Here is a 24,408-nt window from a genome sequence, read left to right as displayed (position 1 = left end):
ATAGTTTTCATTAAAATATTCCCACCATTTTGCTCCTGTAGATTCTGTTCAAAGCCTTTGCCTAGCTGGTTGTTCGGCTGTTTCTGACATAGACTTATGTATCATTTATTTATGTTGCTTATGTAGCGTTAACATATTCCACCATCCTGTACAGAAGTTATCACTCACTGTTTCCAGTGGGGCATACAATCTAAATTCCCTATGAATATGTTTTTGAAATGGAGAAGAAACAAAAGTACCGGGAGGAAACCCTTGAAAACACAGGGAGAGCATACAAACTATGTTCACACGTATCACAGACAAAAATCGGCAGCGTATTAAAGTAGCAGCAAAGTGAATGAGATTTTGACAAATCTCACCCACACTCTGCGGAAAAAATCTGCAGAGAAAACGTTCATAAATTGACCAGCAATCCAGATTTTTAATGCTCAACAGGTTGATTTATGCTGCAGATTTTCTTCATTGAGTTCAATTGGAAAGCAAAATCTGCAGCAAATTGCAGATGTTTAAAAAAAAACAAATAAAACTTAAATAAAGGAAATTCTTTGCATACAGTAAAGCAATTCAACATTAATTTTTTATTGAAATTTTTAAAAATACAAGAATGGCAGCATTGAAACGGTACAATGGAAAACCAGAGTCTCAATAATTCTGAGTGCAACTTCCAATCATATCCAAATGAATGAACATATATAACCAAGAAGGAAGGATCAGGAGAGGGAAGGAAGGGGAAGGGGAGGGAATGGGGTGAAAACAATAGGCATAGGTGCATTATAGACAGCAACATCAGTGTACAGTATCCAATGCTGCCAAAAGGCAAGAAAGGAAGCATATCTATTCTGTCTAAGGTAGAAGATACGTTCATATATGCAATGAGTTGAAACTTTGGCAATAGCTTCTTTATAAGAAGGGGACGCAGAGGATTTCCAGGCCTTGGCTATCAAAAGTTTGGCAGTAAGCAAAATGTGACACACTAGACGTCTAAAATCAGGCGGCACCTTCTCTATCTTCAATGACAGAAGAGCCAGGGCGGGAGTCTTAGCTATGGGTATCCCGGTAACTGCCGAAAGGAGTTGGAAAACATCACTCCAAAAGGTATATAAAAGGGGACATCCCCCAAATATATGTACCCACTTGTCCACAGAGACGCCAACATAAATCTGATGAATGAGGGTAAATTCTAGCCAGTTTGAAAGGAGTGTAATACCATCTCATTAAAACCATGTGAAAAACTTCCAGAAGATTCATACAAACTGAAAACTTCAAAGTCCACATTAAAGAGGCTCTGTCACCACATTATAAGTTCCCTATCTCCTACATAAGGAGATGGGCGCTATAATGTAGGTGACAGCAGTGCTTTTTATTTAAAAAAACGATCTATTTTCACCATGTTATTAGCTATTTTAGATTTATGCTAATGAGTTGCTTAATACCCAAGTGAGCGTGTTTTACTATTGACCAAGTGGGCGTTGTACAGAGGAGTGTATGACGCTGACCAATCAGCGTCATGCACTCCTCTCCATTCATTTCCTCAGCACATAGGGATCCTTTTAGATCAGTATGTGCTGTCTTATACTAACACATTAACGATACTGAAGTGTTTAGACAGTGAATAGACATTCCACGGGATGTCTATTCACAATCCCTGCACTTCGTTAATGTTTCTGTGGTAGTTACAGCAGAGCAAGCGTAATCCCGCGAGATTACGCTGTAAATGACAGGTTACAACGAGATTACGCTTCCTCTGCTGTAACTACCACAGAAACAGTAACGAAGTGCAGAGATTGTGAATAGACATCCCGTGGAATGTCTATTCACTGTCTAAACACTTCAGTATCGTTAATGTGTTCGTATAAGACAGCACATAGTGATCTAAAAGGATCCCTATGTGCTGAGGAAATTAATGGAGAGAAGTGTATCACCCTGATTGGTCACTGATTGGTCAGCGTCATACACTTCTCTCCACAACGCCCATTTGGTCAATAGTAAAAAAAAACGCCCAGTTGTCCATTGAGAAACTCATTAGCATAAAGCTAAAATCGCTAATAAAGTGGCTTTAGGTAAATGCAAAATGTAAAGAATTACAGGATTCCAAAATAAATGTAAGGAATTTTAAAGGTTATGTACACCTTTGTAAGGCAATTTTTGCAATTTATTTATTTATTTTTAAATAAAAAGGTGTATCAGTGTGTTTGGTACAACTTTACAAATACTTTTTAGTAAAAATAATTTTTACTTGTTTTTTAGATACAGCTGCTCTGTATTCTTCAGAGCAGCTGTATCTAGCACTATTCACTGAATCCGTCAGTCCCGCTGACCTGACAGGTTTAATGACAGCGGGTCCTCTGACATGCATGATCTACCTGTAAACTATCACATCTAAGTTATGAACTTAGATGTGATAGTTTACAGGTGGTCCTGCTTGTCAGAGACACACAGGACCCGCTGTCACTGAAACAGTCAGATCCGTGGGACTGACGGATTTAGTGAATAGTGCTAGATACAGCTGTTCTGTATAGAGAATACAGAGCAGTTGTATCTAAAAAAGTTTAAAAAAAATAAGAAAATGTATTTGGAAAGTTGCACCAAACACACTGATACACCTTTTTGTTAAAGGTTTACATAGCCTTTAAGGACAGGTTTTTAGCATCTAAATTTAAACAAAAAATGCTTTTAAAATTGGTCAGCAAGCAGAGATCGTGAAAATGATGACAAGTACACATACAAAGTTTATTAGAAAGATGCACTTTTCATTATACAATGATTAAGCTATTTATTACATAATACTGGAAAAGTGTATAAAACGCTTGTTTCATTTACAGATAGACAGACAATGACAATCATATAATGTGGGATTTTTATTTTTAGGAGCTGCAGTTTGAAAGACTAACAAGAGAACTCGAGGCTGAACGTCAGATTGTCGCCAGCCAACTGGAGAGATGCAAGCTTGGATCAGAAACTGGCAGCATGAGTAGTATTAGGTAGGTATGATTTCATGTTTTAGGATCTCTGAGGTATGCAATAAAAAAAATATGATAAAAAAGTTGTAAATTAGAAAGAATTTACTAGAAATATATGGAGTCTAAACTTATCATACTAATATACAAAAAGGTAAGCCGTGTTGCCAACGACTCACTTGTCGGGAGTGCGGCTGCATTCCCGAACTCCAATGTACTATTGCTGTGCTGTCAAACTGTCACTTCAAGTGACTGGCTAGATGCGGCATCAGAACAGTGATGGCAGCTGTCACAGACAGCTGACCATCTCGGTCAACGGCCAGGGGACCAATCGGAGCAGCCCAATGCCGGTGATCGCTGTGATTGGTCTGTCAATTCTGACAGACCAATCACAGTATTCTTTGGTAAAAAAAAAACTGGCTGGATACTGTCACAAGCTCTGATCTTCTCAGTGTGTGACATAAATTTGAGGCAATCAGAGCCGTGTTGCCTGAAGAGCCTGTGAAGAGAAGAAAAACATAGTTATTCCCTACTGTGTCCCATCCATCACCCTTTGTACCCCCCCAGTGACCCCTCTCACAGCCCCACTGTGATTCCTTTTTTTTTACATTTGAATAAAAAATAAAACAAAAAATGTTTTAGAGTTAGTTCGTTTGTGAACATTAGGGATTTTTTATTTTTTTTAAACCCCCTTCGAGAAACAGTTATTATGTGTTGGCACCTATGTTCTGCAGCAGAGGCGTATGCGATTGTCTGTTCAGACACAGTCTCGGCACCTATGTTCCGCAGCAGAGGCGTATGCTATTTTCTGTTCAGACAAAGACAGGCAGTGACTAGGTGTTCCAATTTTTTTTTTGTCATCTTCCTCCACCGATATTCAGGAAGACACGGCCAATTTCAGTTTTTTTATTTTAGTTTTTTCCTCCCCGCCTTCCAAAAGCCATAACTTCTTTGTTTTTTTTGTCGACATAGCCGTATGAGGGCTTGTTTTTTGTGGGACAAGTTGTAATTTGTCATGGCACCATTTATTGTACCGCATAATGTACTGGGAAGCTGCAAAAAATTATTTGTTGGGTGAAATGGCAAAAAAAAACTGTGATTACACCATTTTTTGGGGGTTTTGGTTTTTACGTCGTCCATCAGGTTGATACGATTACGGCGATACCAAATTTATATGTTTTGCCATGTTTTGAGAGCCATAACTTTTTTATTTTTTCGTCAATTTATCGACGTAAGGGCTTAGTTTTTGTGAGGCGAGCTGTAGTTTTCACCGATAGTCTCAATGTTTTCATATTTATTATTCATTCCTTGATTACTAAATGAAATTACTATTATTTTCTAGTATACCCTTTAACTATTTTGTCCATTACATTTTTTTTAAATCTCTTATCTCTTATTTCTATTATCAAAATATCCACAAATAAATTGGTATTCCACCAAAATACCAAACAAAACTAAAAAAAAATTAATTATACCCCTAGATGAATACTTTGGGGATGTAGTTGTCTAAATCGGAAACGTTTCTGGTGAATGCTTCTATTCTCTGGCACTTGAGGGCCGTTTAAAAAAAAAAAAAAAAGAAGTAATTCAAAATTCTAATCACCAGTTTCATATTTTCAAAAAAAAGAAGACATTTGTGGTGTCAGATTGATCACTACACCCTACTACTCACGTTTTTCTTTTGTTTGTTTTTTTTACCTTGAAGTTTCTTCAATTGTAGGCCAATGCTGTGCAAATCACCAAATTACACCTAAAAATGCACATTGTGCTTTTTCACTTCTGAGTCCTGTCATACACTCCTCAACAATGAAATTGCAACCAAGAAGCTGTAAGGTTATGAAAATCGAGGAAGTGGCATGTGTCGTTAAGATCTGCAAATGATCAAATTTTAAAGCACCAAGCTCCAATCTGTGGCATGTGGGAGGGGCATAAAAGCCAGTTTGACAGCAAAGTTTTTTAGCCACATGAAACCTCAAAAATGGTATCAAGTGGTGTGGGATGATTGTGCGATGCCTCCTGTTCGTCGACATGCCAGTTGTCGCCACTTGTCGCAAACTGAAAGGGACAGAATCCTTGAACTGAGAGATCTTGGTTTATCAGTCGCTGTGCGCGTAGGCCGAGATGTCAGTTCTGTTGAACGTTGGATGTCCCGGAGGTTGGGAGAACAACAACAAATGGGTATGACAGTAAGAGGTGCGCAGAGGCGAACCTCTGCACGGACGGATCGTGTAATTGGGAGAATTGCGATTAGTGATTTATTCGGTACTGCAAGTTAAATTGGATGTCACATTCCAAGCCTAGGGCAGCAAACAGTGTTGACACAAACCATCAAATGGGCTACGAGCCAGACGTCTAGCTACAGGTGTTCCATTGACCACACGCCACCACTCTCAAAGGCTATCATGGTGCACAGCAAGATGGCAATGGAGGTTTGTCCTATTCAGCGATGAGTCACACTTTTGTCTCGGACGCAATAATAGCCAGAGATTGCTCTGGAGACCACGTGGCCAATGCCGTGAAGAGGCCTTCACAAGGGAACGTCACACCCATCCTACTCCCAGGATTATGATGTGGGGTGGCATAATGTTTGGTAGCCGGACCCCTCTAGTCTTCATTTCAGGTATATTAACAGCTCGGCGTTACATTGATTTGGTCATGGAACCAGTAGTGCGGCCATTTCTCCAAAGTGTCCCAGAAGCCGTTTTTCAACAGGACAATGCCAGGCCGCATGTTGCTCTTGCTACTGTGAGCAGCCTGCGTGGCCTAAACGTGCTACCATGGCCTGCAGCATCTCGGAATCGCGCACATCTGGAACTCATTGGTCGGCAATTGCAAAGGGAGCTGCCAGCAGCAAATCTTGATGATTTGCGTGCCCAACTGCATTCAGCGTGACATAACGTTCCTCAGACAACCATTAATAGCCTCATTGATAGCATGCCAAAGCGATGGATCCTGTGATTTCCACGATTCCAAAACTTTTCCTTGTTGGTGTTGTAATTTCAATGTTAAGGAGTGTATGTGCAAGCAATGGAGGAGAAGTTGTTTGTCCAGGCACCTCAAAGACTCAGCAAATTCTCCTTCCCTTCTGAGCACTGCCGTGTGCCCAAATATCAGTTTATGACCACATGAGATATTGCCATACTCAGGAGAAATTTCGTAACAAATTGTGGGGTCCTATTACCCCTGTGAGAAAGAAAAATGTTCAACTAAAACTACATTTAATTAGAAAAAAAATAATTTGTCATTTCACAGCCCATTTCTATTTCAAACAGTTTTATAAATTTTTGCAGAAAAAATAGTGAACAAAGCCAGCATTATTGTAAATACAGATATAACCATGTAGAGTCGCAATGCCAGATTAACCCCTTCAGGACTGAGCCTGTTTTGGCCTTCAGGACGAAGCCGATTTTTCAAATCTGAGATGTGTCACTTTATGTGGTAATAACTCCGGAATGCTTTTATCTATCCAAGCGATTCTGAGATTGTTTTCTCGTGACATGTTGTACTTTATGTTAGTGAAAAAATTTGGTCGATAAATTCAATATTTATTTGTGAAAAACATCAAAATTTAGAGAAAATTTGCAAAAATTACCATTTTTCGAAATTTAAATCTATCTGCTTGGAAGACAGATAGTATTACCACACAAAATACTTACTAGTTTATATTTCCCATATGTGTACTTTATACTTGCATAATTTTTTGAACATTCTTTTATTTTTCTAGGACGTTACAAGGCTTAGAACTTTAGCAGCAATTTCTCATATTTTCAAGAAAATTTCAAAAGGCCATTTTTTCAGGGACCAGGTCAGTTCTGAAGTTAGTTTGTGGGCCTTATATATTAGAAAGTCCCAATAAATCAAGCCATTTTGAAAACTGCACCCCTCAGAGTATTCAAAACAGCATTCAGAAAGTGTTTTAACCCTTTAGGCATTTCAGAGGAATTAAAGCAAACTACAGGTGAAATTTACAAATTTCATTTTTTTTGCCAAAATTCATATGTAATCCATTTTTTTCAGTAACACAGAAAGTTTTTTTCAAGAAATGCAACTGAATATTTATTGCCCAGATTCTGCACTTTTTAGAAATATCCCACATGTGGCCGTAGTGTGCTAACGGACTGAAGCACAGGCCTCAGAAGCAAAGGAACACCTAGGGGATTTTGGGGCCTCCTTTTTTTAGAATATATTTTAGGCACCATGTCAGGTTTGAAGAGTTCTTGTGCTGCCGATACAGTAAAAACAGAGAAAAATTGACCCCATTTTAGAATCTACACGCCTCAAGGAATCTTTCTAGGGGTATAGTTAGCATTTTGACCCCACAGTTGTTTTGCGAAATCTATTTGAATTTGTGTGTGAAGATGAAAATCTACTTTTTTTCTGAAAAAACATAGAAATTTTACATTTTTACAAGGAATAAAGGAGAAAAAGCACCACTACATTTGTAAAGCAATTTCTCCCGATTACGGCAATACCACATATGTGGTAATACACTGCTGTTTGGACCCACAGCAGGGCTCAGAAGAGAAGGAGCGTCATTTGGATTTTGGAGAACAGATTTTGCTGGAATAGTTTTCAGTGCCATGTCGCGTTTGCAATGCCCTGGAAGGACCAAAACAGTGGAAAACCCCCAAAAGTGACCCCATTTTGGAAACTGGACCCCTCAAGGAATCTTTCTAGGGGTATGTTTAGCATTTTGACCCCACAGTTGTTTTGCAAAATCTATTTGAATTTGTGTGTGAAGATGAAAATCTACTTTTTTTCTGAAAAAACATAGAAATTTTACATTTTTACAAGGAATAAAGGAGAAAAAGCACCACTACATTTGTAAAGCAATTTCTCCCGATTACGGCAATACCACATATGTGGTAATACACTGCTGTTTGGACCCACAGCAGGGCTCAGAAGAGAAGGAGCGTCATTTGGATTTTGGAGAACAGATTTTGCTGGAATAGTTTTCAGTGCCATGTCGCGTTTGCAAAAAAAGGAATAAAGAGACCCCAGGTAGTTGGCAGGCAACTATTAATAGACAGGAGAAGAGGAACGCCCTCAGGCGACAGCCAAATTTCCCAACTACCCAAATAATTCTTTTATATATAAAATAATAAATCTTTATTCGCTACTTGTAGCAAGACAGACCACACAAATAATTTTAAAATTCCCACTATCATAAATCCGGACAGCAGTAAATTGCCTGTGTGTACAGGCAGTAGATGGATGCCGACAAGCATATATGAATGAGTTCAACAATTTGATTATAATGTATCGACTAGGTGGATAGTAAGTCCGGACAATGATAGGATCTAAAATACAATTAGGAGCCCCCCCGACATGTTTCGCTACTAAGTAGCGTCCTCAGGGGTACACGGGGCTAATGGCGACGCGGCGAAACAGAAGCTATTGATATAGACAAATCGACGTGTCATGGAGGTGTGTCGTGAAAGGTAGCCAATCACGCCATAGAAGACATAGTAGTGGCGTGGGAGCAAGGGGTCAGCCAATAGAAATCAAGATAAGGTTGGCGAATAGCAAGCAGACCACAGGGCAAGCGCAGATCAGCAGGATCCGAACATAGTGTTTTTATGAGTCAAGTATCGTATGGGCTCCCGGCGCATGCGCAAATCCAGGGTTGTATAACTTAGAGCAGAGTGACATTTTCTCGTCAAGTGAAAAACAGAGGCGCAAGCGCAACACCGCATAATAGGCCCTCTGAAGAAAATTATAAGTGTGATGAGCCAGGATTATAGAAGCGCAGGCGCACAGAAGCAAGATCTGGACTTAGCGTGTATCTAACACGCCGAGTGACAGAAACATTAGGTAACGCATGCGCTGTAGTATTATACTAAAACTTAGAAATAAGGCAAAAAGTCTCCAATGGCACATATATAATAGTGCCAATATGTAACTTAGGCAAAAGGGGGGGACATTAGTAAGCTGCAGGGAACAGCATTTCCCATCAGGTTACCACAATAAAAGTGCAAAAAACGTCATATAAACATTTAGTGATTAAGGCTCCCTCTGAGAAAAAATCAATAAAGTTGACCCTCCAACTGAACTCCAAGGAGATAATAAGATGAGCTAATACAAGGTAAGTGTTAGTTGAAACGTCATAAATAACTGATGTCCATATCAAGGATAACTACTTCGTTCGCTAATTATGGGGTAACTGTCCCCCAAATTTAGAATATATGTATGTCGCCATAATTATGTAGTACTGTCATAAAGAATGTACATACTTAAAAGTAAAAAGACCTCACATAAATTCTGTGGGGTCAAAAAAGTAATCCCAAAATACAACATTTTGAGAGAAGTGCGGCAGGGAAAGCCACATGATATATGGTAAGAGGCACAATGGCAGTGTTATGTCCACTATTTTGCTGATGAACAGATTAATTAATTGATAAATAAAAAATACAAAATAAATAATAAGCTCATAAGAAGGCACTAAAAGTAAAACCCTCATTAAGGCCCATGGGAGACATAGTGTTGAGGCGGTAAATCCACCGTGCCTCCTCCTGTAGGAGTCTACGGTCAAGATTACCTGCTCTGGGGCCTAATTTGATCTGGGTAACCCCCCAGAATTTAAGTAGTCCCAGTTGCCCTCCATGATGTGCATGGATATGTCTCGAGAGGGTAGTGTCCTCTTTATGCTTTATAGTGCTAAGATGTCTGGATACACGTCTTCTCAGTTCTTGCACCGTTTTTCCCACGTACAGCTTGGGACATGGGCATCTAGCAATGTAGATGACTCCTTTGCTCTGACAGTTAAGGAACTGTTTGATAGAATATATTTTCCCATCGGTGGGATTAGTAAAGTCCTTTACTGTTGGCATAAGAGGACAGAAGGAACACCTGCCGCAGGGGTGAAACCCTTTTACTGACGATGTGAGCCATGTAGATGGAGTACTTGTGGGAGTAGAATGATGACTATGTACCAAAAGGTCACGTAAATTCTTACCCCTGCGGTAGGTGATACTTGGATTAGCAGATACAGCATCCCTAAGGTCGGAATCAGCAGTAAGTATATCCCAATGTTTACGCAAAATTAGAGAGACTTGAGGGGAACACACATCAAAAGTGCCAATACAGCGAATGGCACTAGATGGTCCAGTCTTGTTAGCCAAATTTCCCTTATTCGATAGAAGGTCTGTTCTCTGGGATGCCCTCGCTCTTGCATAGGCCCTATGCAGCCATTTTTTGGCCCTATGCAGCCATGTCTTCTATGGCGTGATTGGCTACCTTTCACGACACACCTCCATGACACGTCGATTTGTCTATATCAATAGCTTCTGTTTCGCCGCGTCGCCATTAGCCCCGTGTACCCCTGAGGACGCTACTTAGTAGCGAAACATGTCGGGGGGGCTCCTAATTGTATTTTAGATCCTATCATTGTCCGGACTTACTATCCACCTAGTCGATACATTATAATCAAATTGTTGAACTCATTCATATATGCTTGTCGGCATCCATCTACTGCCTGTACACACAGGCAATTTACTGCTGTCCGGATTTATGATAGTGGGAATTTTAAAATTATTTGTGTGGTCTGTCTTGCTACAAGTAGCGAATAAAGATTTATTATTTTATATATAAAAGAATTATTTGGGTAGTTGGGAAATTTGGCTGTCGCCTGAGGGCGTTCCTCTTCTCATGTCGCGTTTGCAATGCCCTGGAAGGACCAAAACAGTGGAAAACCCCCAAAAGTGACCCCATTTTGGAAACTGGACCCCTCAAGGAATCTTTCTAGGGGTATGTTTAGCATTTTGACCCCACAGTTGTTTTGCAAAATCTATTTGAATTTGTGTGTGAAGATGAAAATCTACTTTTTTTCTGAAAAAACATAGAAATTTTACATTTTTACAAGGAATAAAGGAGAAAAAGCACCACTACATTTGTAAAGCAATTTCTCCCGATTACGGCAATACCACATATGTGGTAATACACTGCTGTTTGGACCCATAGCAGGGCTCAGAAGAGAAGGAGCGTCATTTAGATTTTGGAGAACGGATTTTGCTGGAATAGTTTTCATTGCCATGTCACGTTTGCAATGCCCTGGAGGGACCAAAACAGTGGGAAAACCCCCAAAAGTGACCCCATTTTGGAAACTGGACCACTCAAGGAATTTTTTTCTAGGGGTGTGATCAATTTTTTTAACCCCATATTTTTTTTACAGAATCTTGTGGATATCTGGCGTGAAAAAGAACATGTAAAATTTTTTCACAAGTGCTTCATTCATAGGACAGATTTTTCAGACACAGAGCATGCAAGTGAAGAAAAGCATTATTGGCCCATTTGTACCGAGTTCAGAGATACCCCCAAAGTGGTCCAAATTTGTTGTGTGGACACATGGCAGTGCATGGAAGTGAAGGAGAAGCCTTAGGTTTTCAGGACTCAAGTTTTGCATGAGACTCTGAGCCCCCATAATGATGGGAAACCCTCAGAAATGGCCCCATTTTGATAACTACACCCCTCTAAGAATTTTTCTCAGTGTGCAATCACATTTTTGACCACACATTTTTTTTGCAGAATCTTGTCGAAATCTGGCGTGAAAAAAGCTATTTTCAATTTTTTCACCAAAGTTTCATTTATAAGACAGATTGTTCCGAGCATGCAAGTGAAAAAAAGCACATCAATACTTATTGGCCCATTTGTACCGAGTTCAAAGATACCCCCAAATCGATCCAAATATGTTGTGTGGACACATGGCAGTGCCTGGAAGTGAAGGAGCAGCCTTAGATTTTCAGGGCCCAAGTTTTGCATGATTGGTTCAACAGCCCCATTTGATCTTTGAAGAAACTCTGAGCCCCCATAACAATGGAAAACACCCAGAAATGACCCCATTTTGAATACTACACCACTCAAGGAATTTATCTAGGGGTGTCATCACTTTTTTGACGGCACAGTTTCTTTGCAGAATCTTTTGGAAATGTGGAGTGAAAAAGGACATTTTCAAATTTTTTCACAAATGCTTCATTTATAGGACAGATTTTTCAGACACTGATTATGCAAGTGAAAAAAAGCACCTCAACACTTATTGGCCCATTTCTTCTGAGTTTAGAAATACCCTCAAATTGGCTCTAATCTGCTGTTGCTGGACGTATGACAGGGCCAGAAAGTGTTGGAACACCACAAGGATTTTGAGGCCTTATTTTACTTGGATGATTTTTGGGCACATGTCATGTTTGCAAAGGCCTAAAAAATTGTGCAGATACTACACAGTATTACAAATCCTAGGTATTCATCTAGGGGTATAATGGGAATTTTTAGTTTTGTTATGGGGGATCTTCAATTTTTAAATGGTGAAATGGTTATGGTAAATCAAAGGGACGGTAATTGTAAATGGAAGGGACTATAATTATAAATGAAAGGGACGGGTGAAAATAAAATTTAGAACTCCAGAGAGGTGTGATATATTTGGAAGCACTCCTTGATACACAGTCCAGGGTGGGTGGGACAGGTGTTACACTGATATATCGTGTCTTTTCTTATGCCTCTTCTGGCACAGACACGACACTTTTTCTGGGGGCGCCTTTTTTTTTCTGTGGGCGGCACTTCACCAGGAAAGTGCTGGCCTGGAACTATTCTGGGGACATCCGTGCTTGCTGAGGCAGAACTTTCCCCTACCTCTGCCACATTCCCAAAGAGAAGGGATTTAATCACCTTCTCCTGGTACTCCAGGTATGTCCCCTCCTGACCAGTGCTCCTGTAGATGACAAAGGAGTTGTACAATGCCATTTGGATCAAGTGCACCGCAAGTTTTTTATACCAAATTTTTGATTTCCGCATGGCATTGTACGGCTTGAGCATCTGGTCAGAAAGGTCCACTCCCCCCATGAACTTATTATAGGCCTGGATGCAGACAGGCCGTGACGTGGTGGTGGGTGTTGCACCACGCACAGGGACAAGAGAGCAGGTGGCATCATGGATTGATGTCAGCATTAGGACATCCTTCTTGTCCCTGAACTTCAAAAAGAGGACCCCTTCGCTAAGAAGTGCCCCGCTCTCCCCACGCTGCAGGGGTTGGCCGAGAAGGGTTTTTGGGAGCTGTCTCTGGTTTTTGCGGACCGTCCCACACGCCACTGTTTTTTGCTCCGCCAGGCATTTGAACAGGGGTACACTTGTATACCAGTTGTCTATATACAAGTGGTACCCCTTATTAAACAGTGGGTGCAGGAGGTCCCAGACAATCTTCCCAGTTGTGGTCAGGACGGGTGGACAGTTTGGGGGCTCAATTTGACTGTCCCTCCCCTCGTAAATTTTAAACGTGTGAGTGTAGCCCGACTCTGACTCACACAACTTGTAAATTTTTATGCCATACCTGGCACGTTTGTTGGGCAAATACTGCCTGAACTTCACCCTTCCCTTGAAATGCACCAGGGACTCGTCAATGGCAATTTCTCTGCCAGGGGTATAAGATGCTGAAAATTTTTGGGCCAAATGGGAAATAAGGGGTCTAATTTTGTAGAGTCTATCAAAATTGGGGTCATCCTGGGGGGGGCACTGGGAATTGTCATTGAAATGTAAAAATTTATGTATTGACTCAAAACGAGCCCTGGGCATTGTGGTGCGGTACAAGGGGCAGTGGTACAAAATATCGGTGGACCAATAAGACCTTACTGATGGCTTTTTCGTTAGGCCCATATTTAGTACCAATCCCCAGTACTGCAGCATTTCTGCTTTGTCAGTGGGATGCCACCTGTACGGCCTGGCATAAAAACTTTCGGGGTTGACAGCAATAAATTGTTGAGCACATAGATTAGTTTGCTCAACAATATTTTCCACAAGGCTGTCCGAAAAAAAGAGCTGGAAAAACTCAATCTCGGACAGCCCTGCTGTCTGGACTTGGACCCCTGCAGCAGCAGTAAAGTCCGGTACTTGGGGGGTGTAGGAGGTTGGGGGCAACCAATTGGGTTCAGGTGCAGGTGTTACTTGAACACTAACCCTCCTGCGACTGCGAGGGGGTTCCTCTGTGTCGCTTGAGGAGGACAGAGCAAATGCGGACCCAGCATCACTCGCAGTATCGGTGTCCGATGCGAGCATCTCATATGCCTCCTCTGCAGTGAAGATTTTGCGGGCCATTTTTATTGAATATATATGTATACAAAAAATATTATTTTTGGTCTTTTTTTTTTTACGTAAAACACTAAATACTAACGTACACTAATGTTTTTTTATTTTTTATTTTATGACACTAACACTGACTAAACTATACTGACAAAAAAAACAATAACTAACTGACAATCACACACTGATTGACGCTAACTGACGGTCTGACGCTGACTGACACTAAACAAATTGACGCAGACTAAGTTGACGCTGACTAAACTACACTGACAAAAAGACGATGACTAACTGACGCTGACTAAACTACACTGACAAAAAGACGATGACTAACTGACGCTGACTGATTTTATAAACAGACGGTCTGACACTGACTAACAGACGGACTGACCTAACACTAACGTACACTATTTTTTTTATTACTTTTTTTTATTTTATGACACTAAAACTAACACTGACTAAACTACACTGACAAAAAGACGATGACGGACGCTGACTGATTGACAAATGGAACGATCTGACGCTAACAGATGGTCTGAAACTAAGTGACGCTGACACTGATTGACACTGAATAAATTGACGCTAACGCTGACTAAATGGACACGGACGCTAACACTGACTGACGCTGACTAACACTGACGCTCACTAACACTGACGGTCACTAACACTGACGCTCACTAACACTGACGTTCACTAACACTGACGCTCACTAACACTGACGCTCACTAACACTGACGCTCACTAACACTGACGCTCACTAACACTGACTAACGCTGACTAACACTGACTAACGCTGACTAACACTGACTAACGCTGATGCTGACGCTGACTAACACGGACGCTGTCTAAATGGACTTTTTTTTTAGAGTTTTATTTTTTTTTTTTGAAAAAAAGCAAACAAAAAAAAAGCTCCCTTATAGACTGGGAGAGGAGGGGGGGGGAACACAGTTACACACTGTGATCAAGGGGTTAATCGGGATATTATAGTGTTTTCTTTGCTCTTCACACGACGACGACGCTACAGGCTCTGATCTCCTCGACTTCCTAACTCCAACAGAGGAAATCAGAGCCTGTGACGTATTTCCTTCTCAGAAGTGAGCTCCGATTGGTAAGTCTGCACAGACTTACCAATCAGAGCGATCTACAACAAGGGACAGCTTCAATTGGTCCCTTGTTGTGTGCCCGGACATCAGGGCAGACTGCCTGAGAAGTTAACCGCCGCTGCGGTGTAGCGCCGCGCGGCGGTTAACTTTTAAAGCACGGACGTAACTGTACGCCCGGGTGCGCGAAGTTACTGCTCACCTGGACGTACAGTTACGCCAAGGTGCGGGAAGGGGTTAAGCGAATGTCATTTAAGCAGGCATAACAGAACATGTATATCAGAATGGAAACTAGTAGTTATAAAAGCCTCTGTTAGAGGCCCTGAAACTAAACGTAGGGTATAACATGGATCGTGAAGTGCAAATCCGAGAACTTGGATCGCGACTTAGAACATGCCAAGGAGCCAGATGGGTAAGACAAAGGCGTCCTAGAAGAAAGATGAGAAAAGAGGGGACAGAAAAAAAGGGTAAATGGAAGGGAATATGTCCCATCACGGAGGGTCAACTGCAAAGGGGAAGGCATCAAGTGTAGGACAGGGATGGCCAGTGAAGGATAAGCATAGAAGATCCAAAGGCGCCAGATTTTTTTTAAAACGAGCGGTGGTGTCGTTCAGGATTCTGGACCTGTCCTTCATTGACAACACAGTTATCTAGTCTTAGCTTAACCCCTTAACGCTCCATGACCTACTATTAGGTCATGCTAACTGTAGCGTTCGCGCTCAGTGACCTAATAGTAGGTCATGGAGTAAACACGGCGCCGTTCGCGCGGGGCGCGTTCATGAGCTGTGATAGCTGCTGTTTCCGACAGCAGACTATCACTGCTCAATGTGCCGGGACCGATCGCGGAGCTCCCCCGCCGATTAGCCCCTCAGAAGCCGCGTTCAATAGCGATCGCGGCTTCTTAGGGGTTAATCCGCCATCGCCGGCCTGCTACACGATAGCGGCCGGCAATGGTGACTATGGCAACCGGACACCAAACAATGGCGTCCGGCTATGCCATAGACGGAAGCCTAGTGGGTCCTGACAACGTCAGGACCCACTATGCTTGCTGTCAGTGAGTAGCTGACAGTTCTAATACACTGCACTACGCATGTAGTGCAGTGTATTAGAATAGCGATCAGGGCCTCCTGCCCTCAAGTCCCCTAGTGGGACAAAGTAATAAAGTTAAAAAAAATGTGTAAAAATAAGAAAATAAAAGTTTTAAAAGTAATAAAAGTAAAAGTCCCACTTTTTCCCTTATCACTCATTTATTATTAATAAAAATATATAAACAAATAAACTATACATAATTGGTATCGCCGCGTCCGTAACAGCCTGAACTACAAAGTTATTTTGTTATTTATCCCGCACGGTGAACGCCGTAAAAAAAATATATTAATAAACCGTACCACAATTACAATTGTTTGGTCACTTCACCTCCCAAAAAATGGAATAAAAAGAGATCAAAAAGTTGCATGTACCGAAAAATGGTATTGATGGAAACTACAGTTCGTTACGCAAAAAATAAGTCCTTGCACGGCTTTATTGATTGAAAAATAAAAACGTTCTGGCTCTTAGAATGTGGTAACACAAAAAGTGAATGATTGTTTATAAAACGTATTTTATTGTGCAAACGCCATAAGACATTAAAAAAAACTATAAACATAGGGTATCGCCGTAATCGTATCGCCCCGCAGATTAAAGTGAATATGTCATTTATAGCGCACGGTGAACGCTGTAAAAAAAAAAAGAATAAAAAAAGAATAGTAGAATTGCTGTTTATTAGTCACCACGCCACCTAAAAATAGAATAAAAACTGATCAAAAAGCTGCATGCACCCCAAGAAAACTACAGTGGATTCCTCAAGGGGTCTAGTTTCCAAATTGGGGTCACTTTTGGGGGGTTTCCAATGTTTTGGCACCACAAGACCTCTTCAAACCGGACATGGTGCCTAATTCAAAAAGAGGCCTCAAAATCCGCTAGATACTCCTTTGCTTCGGAGGCCCGTGCTTCAGTCCATTACCGCCCGAGGGCCACATGTGGGATATTTCTCTAAACTGCAGAATCTGGGCAATACGTATTGAGTTGCGTTTCTTTGATAAATCCTTTTGTGTTATAAAAAAAATGGTATAAAGAGGATTTTCTGACAAAAAAAAAAAAGTAAATTTCACCTCTACTTTGCTCTAAATTTCTGTGAAACACCTAAAGGGTTCATAAACTTTCTAAATGCTGTTGTGAATACTTTGAGCGGTCTAGTTTCTAAAATGGGGTGTTTGATAGGGGTTTCTAATATATGGGCCCCTCAAAGCAACTTCAGAACTGAACTGGAACCTAAAAAAATAAATAAATGAGGCAATACTTCGCTTCTTACATTATACTGATAATGAGCCGTGCCCACCCCGAGATGACCCCAGTTTTGACCGTTTGTATAAACGGAGACCCCTATTAGACCGTTTCAGTGCCCGGTTTTCCCAAGCATACACCCCCGAGAAGTGTTTTTCTATTGATGAGTCCCTGTTACATTTTAAAGGGAGAGTTCAATTCCGCCAGTACCTGCCGGGTAAGAGGGCAAGGTATGGCGTGAAGATGTATAAGCTGTGCGAGAGTGCATCAGGGTATACCTACAGATTTAGGATATATGAAGGAAAGGCCAGCCCCAAACCAGACTGCATCCTGGACTACAATAGGTACATGGGTGGGATGGACTTGTCAAATCAAGTCCTGAAGCCCTACAGCGCCATGCGGTGTGGTATAAGAAGCTGGCCGGGCACATCATACAGATGGCTTTGTACAATGCGTACGTGCTACATCGATGTGCAGGCCAGAGGGGAACTTTCCTGGAATTTCAAGATCTAATCTTTAGGGACCAGGAAGGGGAGGCACCCAGTACTTCTGGAAGCGAGGCCACACGCATCGTACCAGGGCAACACTTTCCAGGAGAAGTTCCCCAAACCGGTGGAAAGGGAAAGAGTCAAAAGAGGTGCAGAGTCTGCTATAAGAGGGGGATAAGGAAGAACACTATATACCAATGTGAAACGTGTCCCGAAAAACCAGGGCTCTGTATAAAAGATTGTTTTAAAATGTATCATACATCCCTTGATTTTTAATTTACCCTGATGCACTCCGCACAGCTTACCCCCCTCATCTTTCCCTTCTGAGCCCTGCCGTATGCCCAGGCAGCTGATAACAGCCACATGTAGGGTATTGCCGTACCCAGGAGAACCCACATTACAATTTAAGGGGTGTATATCTCCGGTGGCGCATGCTGGGCACAATATATTGGACACTGAAATGGCATATAGATATATAAAATTGCAAATCTCACACTGCACCATCTGCTGCGCATTATCTTTTACACAGTACCTGTGGGGTCAAAATGCTCACTACACCTCTAGATGAATGTCTTAAGGGGTGTAGTTTTTAAAATGTGGTCACTTCTCGGGGGTTTCAACTGTACTGGTACCTCAGGGGCTTCTGCATACATGACTTAGCACCAGAAAAGCTCCAGTAGGCCAAATGGTGGTCCTTTCCTTCTGAGCCCTCCCATGGGCCCAAACGGCAGTTTATCACCACAAATGGGGTATTGCCGCACTAAGGACAAATTGGGCAACAAAATGGGGTATGTTGTTCCCTGTGAAAATAAGAAATTTTGATCAAAAATGACATCTTATTGGAAAAAATATCATTTTTTTCATTTCACAGCCCAATTCAAATAGGTGCTGTGAAAAAACTGTGCGGTCAAAATAATAACAAAAACCATAAATGAATTCCTTGAGGGGTGTAATTTCCAAAATGTGGTCACTTCTGGTGGGTTTCCATTGTTTTGATACCTCAACACCTCTTCAAACCTGGCATTCTGCCTAAAATATATTCTAATAAAAAAGAGGCCTCAAAATGCACTAGGTGCTTCTTTGCTTCTAGGGCTTGTGTTTTAGTCCACAAGCGCACTAGAGGCACATGTGGGACATTTCTAAAAACTGCAGAATCTGGACAATACATATTTTGTAGTTTTTCTCTGGTAAAACCTTCTCTGTTGCAGAAAAAAAATTTAATAAAATTGAAATTCAGCAGAAAAAATGAAATTTGCAAATTTCATTTCCACTTTGCTTTAATTCCTGTGAAATGCCTTAAGGGTTAAAAAACTTTCTATGTGCTGTTTTGAATACTTTGAGGGGTCTAGTGTTTAAAATGGGGTGTTTTATGGGGGTTTCTAATACATAGGCCCCTCAAATCCACTTCAGAACTGAACTGGTACCTTCAAAAAAAGGCTTTTGAAATTTTCTTAAGAATATGAGAAATTGCTGTTTATGTTCTAAGCCTTGTAACGTCCAAGAAAAATAAAATAATGTTCAAAAAACGATGCCAATCTAAAGTAGACATATGGGAAATGTGAACTAGTAACTTTTTTGGGTGGTATAACCGTATGTTTTTTAAGCAGATGCATTTCAATTCTGAAAAATTCAATTTTTTCAAAATTTTCTCTAAATTTTGCAATTTTTCACAAATAAAGACTGAATATATCGACCAAATTTTACCACGAACATGAAGCCCAATGTGTCACGAGAAAACAATCTCAGAATCGCTTGGATAGGTTTAAGCATTCCGACGTTGTTACCACATAAAGTGAAATATGTCAGATTTGAAAAATGGGCTCTGAGCCTTAAGGCCCAAACTAGGCTGCGTCCTTAAGGGGTTAAAAGAAGCAAATTGCATGGTGGGGGTTTACTAGTGCTATGGTTTGCTTTGCCGCCAGGAAGATGTTGGTGAAAAGCTTAAACAGTGAGTACGTTAGTTCAGGGGGTCAAAAGTGTAACAGAGCTGTCCAGGGATCCCGAGCAACTGGAGCATTAAATAGAGAGCGTATGAGGTTGATCACTGTCCCAAAAACGAACAACCTTGGGACAGGTCCTCCAAGTGTGAGGCATATCGCCGCATCCCCGAAAACAAGTGCCAGGGTACCCTGGGACAGCATGTTCAATTGGACTGGGGATTAGGTACCTGCGAGTGAGGACTTTATAAGCCGATTTTGTGCTGTTGATGGAGCAATGTGAGATCACATCCCAAGATAAGGCCCAATCTGCGTTATCGCGGTGCAGATTGAGGTCTCTTCCCAGTTAGTAACTAACATACAGGTGTCTAGTCAGGTCTGTGCCCAATTCTATTAAATTCTATGAAACACCTGTAGGGTCCAAATGGTCACAACACACCGAAATAGATTCCTTGCGGGGTGTAGTTTCCCCAAGTGGGGTCTTGACTGTTTTGGTCCCTCAGGGGCTTTGCAAATGCAACAGGGCACCCGAAAACCATTCTAGGAAAATTTTAGCTCCAAAATCCAAATGGTGCTCCTTGACCTTCTGAGTCCTGCCGTGTGTCCAAACAGCAGTTCATGAGCATATATGAGGTATTGCCTTACTTGGGAGAAATTTCTTTACAAATTTTGGGGTGCTTTTTCTCCTTTATTCCTTGAAAAATGAAAAATGTCTGTATTTTTTCTGGAAAAAAAATGTGGATATTTTTATTTTCACGGCCTAATTCCACTAAACTCACCAAAATCCCTGTGGTCAAAATGCTCACTTTACCACAAGATGAATTCCTTGAAGGTTGTCGTTTCCAAAATGGTATCTTTTGAGGGCAGTTTCTACTGTTTTGGCAACACAAGCCCTTTTCAATCCTGACATGTTGCCTAAAATATATTCTAATAAGAAGGCCCCAAAATACACAAGGTCCTTCTTCATTTCTGAGGCCTGTGTTGCAGTCCAGTAGCACACTAGGCCCACATGTGGGATATTTCTAATAACTGCAGAATTTGGGCGATAAATAGTGAGTTGCGTTTCTTTGTATATTGTGTACAAGAAGTACATGGCTGAACTAGAAAGGGTGCAAAGGAGGGTGACCAAGGTAATTAAGGGAATGGGCGGATTGCAGTATCAAGACTGTTTGCAGTTACAAATATATAATTGGACAGTACAGAGGTTTTTTTTAACAATCTTTGTACACATAGGCCTGGGGCAAGGGGGCATTCTGTATCACAGGGATTCTTTACTGAGAGCAGAGAGATTATGGAACTCTCTGCCACAGGATGTTGTGATTGTTGATCCTTTGGGCAAGTTCAAGAAGGGCTTTGATGCCTTTCTTGAAAAATATAATATTAAAACTTATGAGTACTAGATTCTGGAGATGGGACATGGATCCAGGGATTTATTCTGATAACCATATTTTTTCTCCCCTAATGAGGCGATTTGTAATCCACCTGATCTTTTTTTTTTCCTTTCTCTGAATCAACACGGTAGGATTACAGGTTGGACTTGATAGACTTTTTTTTTTAATTTTTTTATTAACTTTGTAACAATGAATGTATTATAACGTACTAAAAAAAGGTTAAAAAAGATAGTTCTCAGTCACTAATGTACATTTACTCTCTATAACTGTGCTGAGTAGGCGGGCATTTTTCAGGAGTAATGTTAGAGCTGTGTGTTCCGATTAATAAACTGACTTACCGCTCACAGAATGCAGTCTCATGCACAGACATAAAAGAGGCTCTGTCACCAGATTTTGCAACCCATATCTGCTATTGCAGCAGATAGGCGCTGCAATGTAGATTACAGTAACGTTTTTATTTTTAAAAAACGAGCATTTTTGGCCAAGTTATGACCATTTTCGTATTTATGCAAATGAGGCTTGCAAAAGTACAACTGGGCGTGTTGAAAAGTAAAAGTACAACTGGGCGTGTATTATGTGCGTACATCGGGGCGTATTTACTACTTTTACTAGCTGGGCGTTGTGTATAGAAGTATCATCCACTTCTCTTCAGAACGCCCAGCTTCTGGCAGTGCAGACACAGCCGTGTTCTCGAGAGATCACGCTGTGACGTCACTTCCCCAGGTCCTGCATCGTGTCAGACGAGTGAGGACACATCGGCACCAGAGGCTACAGATGATTCTGCAGCAGCATCGGCGTTTGCAGGTAAGTCAATGTAGCTACTTACCTGCAAATGCTGATGCTGCTGCAGAATCAACTGTAGCCTCTGGTGCCGACACGATGCAGGACCTGTGAGTGACGTCACAGATCTGCACTGCCAGAAGCTGGGCGTTGTGAAGAGAAGTGGATGATACTTCTCATCAGAGCGCCCAGCTACTAAAAGTAGTAAACACGCCCAGATGTACACACATAATACACGCCCAGTTGTACTTTTACTTTTCAACATGCCCAGTTGTGCTTTTGCAAGCCTCATTTGCATAAATACGAAAATGGTCATAACTTGGCCAAAAATGCTCGTTTTTAAAAAATAAAAACTTTACTGTAATCTACATTGCAGCGCCTATCTGCTGCAATAGCAGATAGGGGTTGCAAAATCTGGTGACAGAGCCTCTTTAAGGCTACATTCACACGACAGTGAAAAACGTCTGTTAGACGAACGTTTTTTTTTATGGCCGTTACATGGGCGTTTTCAGAACACTGACGTTTTATTAGTGTATTCACACGGATGTTTTTTTAACGGCCCGTGAAAACGGGGCGTCAAAAAATAGGACATGTCCTATTTTTGTCCGTTTTCACGGTCAGACGGCTCCCATAGAAGTTAATGGATCAATTTTTAACGGCCGTTTTAAAGGAATCAATCATTGTAATGGCCCGGTAAAAACTGATCCTGGCCGAGGACACCCTGGACACAGCGCAACTTTGAGCGCTGAGCCCGAGGAAGCCCTAGACATTACTGTCCATATATGGACAGTAATGTCGGTCTTTCAACTATTGAGTCCCCAGCTAGAGCATGGCAAAATCTCTGGCTGGGGACTCCTGTCTTGGGGAGCCCTTGATGTCCATATATAGACAGTGACGTCAGGGGCTCCCTCTGACCCCCCTATGGATAGCACCCCCATGTAGATAGGACACCCCTGTAGATAGCACCAAACCCCCGCTGTAGATAGCACCCCCCTCTATAGATAGCACACACCCCCCCGTAGGTAGCGCCATTGTAGCTTCCTGTAGGAGCGACATCCCTGACGGCCGGACCCCGATCGGGCCGGGGATTCCGCTCCTGGAGAAGCCCTCAGCGTCACTTTTCATATTTGGACAGTTACATCAGGGTTTACCCCAGGAGCGGAATCCCTGGCCAGAGCGTTGCTGAAGGCTACATTCACACAGTCCATTAAAGACTAATAAAGTCCATTAAAGACTAATAAACTGTCAGTTTTTCATGCCATTTTGCATCAGTATGTCTTCAAATTTTTGTCCATTTCCATTCAGTCTGTTCCTTTTTAATGGCCTTTTGCTATCCGTTTTTCATGCCGTTAAAAAAACAGATGGATTTAATTTGTCAAGGTTTTTTTGTCCACACCCTCTGAAAACACTACAGTGCCCATGTAGATAGTGCTGCAATGCCTCTGTAGATAGTGCCGCAGTGCCCTCTGTAGATAGTGCCCACATAAATGGTGCCAGTGCCCACATGGCGCCACAGTTCCCACATAGTGCCACAGTGCCCACTGTAGATAGTGCCACAGTGTCCACATATAAAGTGCCATAGTACCCATGTAGATAGTGCCACACAGTGCCCATGTAGACAGCGCCAGTGTCCCCTCTAGATAGTGCCCATATAGTGCCACAGTGCCCATATAGATAGCGCAACACACCCCCACCATGTAGATAGAGCCACCCACCCTGTGGATAGCACCACACTACCCTACCCTGTGGATAGCTCCACACCCCCCCCACCCTGTGGATAGCGCCACACCCCCCCACACTGTGGGTAGCGCCACACCTCCCACGCTGTAGATAGTGCCAAACACCCCCCACCATGTAGATAGTTCCACACCAGCCTCCGCCCTGTAGATAGCGCCCTTGGGGCTCCCTCTAGGTCCGGAATCCCCAGCGAGAGCATTCCTGATGCTCTGGTCGGGGATTCCGCTCCTGGAGGAGTACCTGATGTCACTGTCCATATATGGATTGTGATGCCAGGGATCCCCGACCAGAGCATCGGCAATGCTTTGGCCGGGGATTCCGATCCAGGAGGAGCCCCTGTCATCACTGTCCAGTGATATTGGTGGCTTTGAGATGTCGGAATCCTATAGCCAGGGCGTCGGCAACAGTCTGGCCGGGGATTCCCGCATCTCAAAGGTCCTAACGTCACTGTCCATATATGGACAGTGACATCAAGGGCTTTCCCAAGACAGGAGTCCCCAACCAGAGAGCTTGCGATGCCCCGGAGCCCTGATATCACTGTCCATATATGAACAGTGACGTCAAAGGCTTGCCCCGGGCTCATCGCTTAAAAGTAGCGTTGTGCCTGGGGTGTCTTTTTGTTAGGGCCAGGATCAGTT

The 24,408-nt window shown here is 42.0% G+C and overlaps 1 protein-coding gene across 4 annotated transcripts in view; it reads left to right on the top strand.

Annotated features, from left to right (window-relative positions):
* The window catches only part of CTNND2 (catenin delta 2), a 794,124-nt gene that overhangs the window by 76,608 nt on the left and 693,108 nt on the right, over window positions 1–24,408 (top strand). For all 4 annotated transcript variants that reach the window (XM_075826901.1, XM_075826902.1, XM_075826899.1 and 1 more), the window contains exon 3: window positions 2,869–2,981. In XM_075826901.1, coding sequence (XP_075683016.1) covers window positions 2,869–2,981 — 113 coding nt within the window. The remainder of the gene's footprint in view (window positions 1–2,868; window positions 2,982–24,408) is intronic.

The sequence above is a fragment of the Rhinoderma darwinii genome, chromosome 5 (assembly GCF_050947455.1).
Source record: "Rhinoderma darwinii isolate aRhiDar2 chromosome 5, aRhiDar2.hap1, whole genome shotgun sequence".
NCBI lineage: Eukaryota > Metazoa > Chordata > Amphibia > Anura > Rhinodermatidae > Rhinoderma > Rhinoderma darwinii.
Note: the sequence above shows the minus strand (reverse complement) of the source record. Positions and strands in the feature narration are given on the sequence as shown.